Source organism: Mizuhopecten yessoensis, unplaced genomic scaffold (genome assembly GCF_002113885.1).
Source record: "Mizuhopecten yessoensis strain PY_sf001 unplaced genomic scaffold, ASM211388v2 scaffold2647, whole genome shotgun sequence".
Lineage (NCBI taxonomy): Eukaryota > Metazoa > Mollusca > Bivalvia > Pectinida > Pectinidae > Mizuhopecten > Mizuhopecten yessoensis.
In genome coordinates, this window is record NW_018404650.1 from 88,362 (window position 1) to 93,269 (window position 4,908).

Consider the following 4,908-nt stretch of genomic DNA (forward strand, 5'->3'; position numbering starts at 1 on the left):
GATTGGCTTGTTATAAATACGAAAATGCATTCATGTTGACATCTGACGTGACCCTCTATGGGATGTTGTTAGATCTTCAACGCGACATATCAGTAAACGGGAGCGATGTGAAGATTTAATTTTAATTAGATTGTAATTGATATGAAAAACATGTATTGAAACGTCTTAATATGTAAACACGCAGTATCAAAACACAATGATATATCATATACTTAATGTAGAGGCACTATTGTTAAAACCACAAATTATCCTGAATAAGACAGAGTGATATATACCTGCACTCATAATTAAACGCTTTATTTAATGTGTATTTTCGCATACTACTTCCATCTAAGAGTACAGCTTAGATCTCTTCAAATACATGTATTTACATTGAGATAACGTACTTTCTATTGAGTCCGGAGAGTGAATAAAATCACGATATCTATAAAATGATGAAAGCTGACATATTTTGACAAAGACATCTCCCATTATCAAACGAAAAAGATCGTTCCAAAGAGGATCCCGTATTACAACAAACAAACAACATATACAGACATGTTTAATTCACCATTCTATAACAGTTTTGCACAGATACCATATTCCCCATGAAAGATAATTGCTTTCTATCATTCCTGATATCTTCTTATAAGATCATCACTAATATAATGTATTCTATTTATATTACATGTGCGTTGTTATTTTAGTGTTTTACCAAGCTGCCATTTGTGTAATGCTTTTATCAAGGGCATGCATTTACAATTTGATATGTCTTATAATAATCTTGTAGTATATTTTGCACGCTGTACGTAAATACTTGTGCACAATCATCTGTCTTTGACAACCTCATTCCACGGTATATTATATCAGCCTCCAAAGCTGTCTTACTAAAACCTGTTGTTTTACCGTCTTCAGTAGTCATAATAACACCAGTAGTCACACTAGCACCAATAGTTTCATTAACACCAGTGATTTTACTGTCTTCAGAAGTCCAACGAACACCAGTAGTCACACGGACACTAGCTATGCTGTCTTCAGATGTCCCACTAACACTAGTAATCTCACTAACAGCGGTAGTGGCACCTGTTTCAATTAGCCTCTCGTCCAAGTTGTCACGTACGCTATGGTTTAAATACTGTTCTCCAGTTTTTGATTTGAACTGGCTTTGTTGCTGATAACATTCGAACGTTGTCTCAGATGTATCGCTGCTTTCAACATCCTGCCTTGCGTGTGTGTTGAAGTGTCCCTGTAGGCTACTGTTAACACTAACCATACTATTGTCTACATCACTCATGTAAAGTTTGTTTCTTGCATGCTTTCTTATATGTGTTCGTAGGCTAGAGGATTTACTAAATTTCTTACAACTGGTATTACACGTGTAAGACTTTTCCCCAGCATGCGTCTTAAGATGTCTTTGCAGGCTAGCTACCGTATTAAATGTTTTACTACAGATATCACACTTGTAAGGTTTTTCTTCGGCATGTGTCTTTATATGTCTTTTTAAGTGCGTAAACGTGATAAATCTTTTACAACAAACATCACACTTGTATGGTTTCTCTCCTGTATGTGTCAAAATATGTTTTCGCAGGTTAGCCCCCCGGCTAAATGCCTTACTACATATATCACACTGGTAAGGTTTCTCTCCTGTATGTGTCCTGTTATGTGTTTGTAGGTTAGATGATCGACTAAATTTCTTACTACAGATATCACACTTGTAAGGTTTTTCTTCGGCATGTGTCTTGATGTGTGTTTTTAAGTGCTTTAACGTGATAAATCTTTTACTACAAAAATCACACGTGTAGGGTTTCTCTCCTGTATGTGTCAAAATATGTTTTCGCAGGTTAGCCCCCCGGCTAAATTCCTTACTACAGACATCACACTGGTAAGGGTTCTCTCCTGTATGTATCCTGATATGTCTTTGTAGGTTAGATGATCGATTAAATGCCTTACTACAGATTTCACACTGGTAAGGTTTCTCTCCTGTATGTGTCCTGGTATGTTGTCTTAGGGCATGAGATTCTCTAAATGACTTACCACAGACATCACACTTGTAGGGATTTTCTTCGGCATGTGTCTTTATATGTCTTTTTACGTGCGTTAACGTGATAAATCTTTTACTACAAACATCACACTTGTATGGTTTCTCTCCTGTATGTGTCAAAATATGTTTTCGCAGGTTAGCCCCCTGGCTAAATGCCTTACTACAGACATCACACTGGTAAGGTTTCTCTCCTGTATGTGTCCTGGTATGTTCTCGTCGGCTAGATAAGTGACTAAAGCCCTTATTACAGATATTGCACGTGTAAGGCATCTCTTTCATATCTTTCATATACGTATGAACATATTTCTGTAAGTGATCTGATATATTTGATATGGTTCCTCTCATGTATGTGTCCTGATATGTGTTCGTAGGTAAGATGATGGATTAAATTCCTTACTACAGGACTTTGTTTTGTTTAATCAGAAAATATCCTTACACACTGGATCACTTTTTAGAGGTTGTTTTTTCATTCCTATTTTGGTTTGTAGATCTTCTCTGCTACTGAATTGTGTCTTTTTCTTAGCTCCTATACATATTTCCCCCTTAACCATCAATCATGTCAGAGATCGAAGACCTGCTACTTGCCTCATCTGAAAGGTGAAGAAAAGGAAACTTAGATGAGAAATTATATGAAGAGTGCTAATTTGTCTTTCTTTAGCATCCACCGTTATTCACGTTAATTTAACAGTTTATTAGATGTCAAAGCCATAAAACGCCATTGTAATATCAACATTGTCTGAATGTATATTTGCATTGAAATATTTGTGATAATACCGATGACGTCACAAAGACGTGAATATGTCGCGGTTTATCTTCTATTCTTAATTTACATCAAATGACTACAGTTGATCAATGGAGGGAATAGCTTTTTGAAATGTTATATCGGATGTAAGTTTCAAAAAGCAACTTTCTTAAATAGCTATCACTGAAAATAACCGCAATGTACATCTTGTTTCAGCTTAACACTATTTCATTGGTAAATGTTTAGACATGTACAACTCGGACATCATGGTATGGTCATACTAATGAGTTGACCATTCTGATCATAGATCCTTTGTAACGCTATAACAGTTCAAACGTACAGGCAGTTCAATAGTTTCCCCGTAATAATACAATCTATACATTAAACAGTATGAAACTACAATAGAATGGTTTAGAAAAGGAATACGCATATTATCTTTATGTAGCACATATCCATAACATTAATATCTTTTTTATAATAATTGACAACTTCTCAACATACATATTTAAGTAAACATATGATATTAAAATAATTATTACAATTCATTCCAAGTAAAAACACAATTATCACTTCTGTTCATGAAAGCTTTAAATAATTTTTTATTTAGTAATAACATTAATATAAAAAATTCAAAAAAATGCCTACCTCTATTACATGATAACAGACCAGAACGAGCTCCTGATAATCTGCACGTAGCGTTTGAACATACACTACAGGACTCGAAGCAAAACTGAGCGTGCATTACTGTGGTTATATATATATATCTGTCATATATATTATATTAATGACAGGTAAAGCCATAAAAGTACTGACAGGCAAAATGTGTCGACCGAATTAAGTGTAACGCTTCAGGGCTATTGTGACACAGTCAGTGTTACGACGTGTAATTGATTACGTATATCGGGAATAGCTGGTGAATCAAGGATTACATAGATATGATCTTAAAGTCTCAACTGACCATCTATGCACGTACCAATAGATTATAATCGAGTATAAATATAACCTAGAGAGAAGAGCAAGGGATGGCTAAAGAAGGGGTTAGAAAGGCTAGGGACGGTTAGAGAAGAGGCCAGAAGGGCTAGGGACGGCTAGAGAAAAGGCCAGAAGGGCCAGGGACGGCTAGAGATGGGCTAGAGCTAGTACAGCAAGAGACAGCTCGGAGACGACTGAGAGCGAGACCAAACGATAGAGACCGATCCAAATACTAATGGTTACCAGAATAAACTTTTAAACAACCATCAACCCTTGTCACTTGTGTTGTGTTACACTATACAATGAGTCTGATGTGACATGTTGTTATACAATATATATGCTGAAATATTAATAAGATATAAAATCGATTCTATGATTGTTTCGGATACATACCTGTAAGTAAGAGAATGTACAGTTCCAATCTACATCCGTAGCATTAGTTAATATTGTCACCACATAAGTTAACTAGAAGTATGAAATATTGAATGGAAATAACTGATCTATTCATGTAAGATTCCCGCAACATAATCGCAAATCATACATTAATATTTCTACCATACATTTGTAGCAGATTACTTTTCTTATAACATTGATTTCAAAAAGAGTTCAGGGTATCTCCGTACTCAGAAAATATAGCTGGTGATTAATTTTGATATAATGAACAGAACGCCATTTCCTCAATATATTTCAGATGTAATACCATTTGTTGAAACTTACACTGATCATTCATTGATATATTTTCAAAGAAATTGCATATATATTCCTTTTATAATTATAGCCATATTAGGCGGCCGTATCATCGCATGTCATAAGCCGAAAGGACCTCTGCCCACCACATTATAGATAAGATTTGCCGTAAGCAATCTGAGACAATGAGGCGATCGACTAGCCGACAGGTGTAACAATAGCATGTGCAGTGTGTACGCTTTAGTTAAAAACATAATGTCACCAGAGGTGCAGTCAATCGAGACGGCTAGAAACAGGACAATGTTCAAAGCGTACTTGGTCTTTGCTTTGTTCCTACCTGATCCTATTGTTTTACTTTCACTGTATCTAAATCACCTGTGATAATAGGGTACAGGTTAGACCAAGTGTTAGATATCTGTAACGTTGTTTCAAAGATAGGTTTACCCGTATATTTACCTGTAGCTCGAACAACAACGTCATAATTATA

At 35.6% G+C, this 4,908-nt stretch overlaps 1 protein-coding gene across 1 annotated transcript; it reads right to left on the reverse strand.

Moving 5' to 3' along the window:
* Nucleotides 1–211: 211 nt before the first annotated feature.
* Nucleotides 212–3,479, reverse strand: LOC110446226 (zinc finger protein 2-like). The gene is made up of 2 exons (XM_021491265.1): nt 3,408–3,479; nt 212–2,610 (listed from the first exon to the last, which is right to left on the reverse strand). Exon 2 carries the CDS (start codon nt 2,363–2,365, stop codon nt 722–724), a length of 1,644 nt encoding a protein of 547 aa, XP_021346940.1. The 5' UTR covers nt 2,366–2,610; nt 3,408–3,479; the 3' UTR covers nt 212–721.
* Between the last annotated feature and the right edge of the window lie 1,429 nt (nt 3,480–4,908).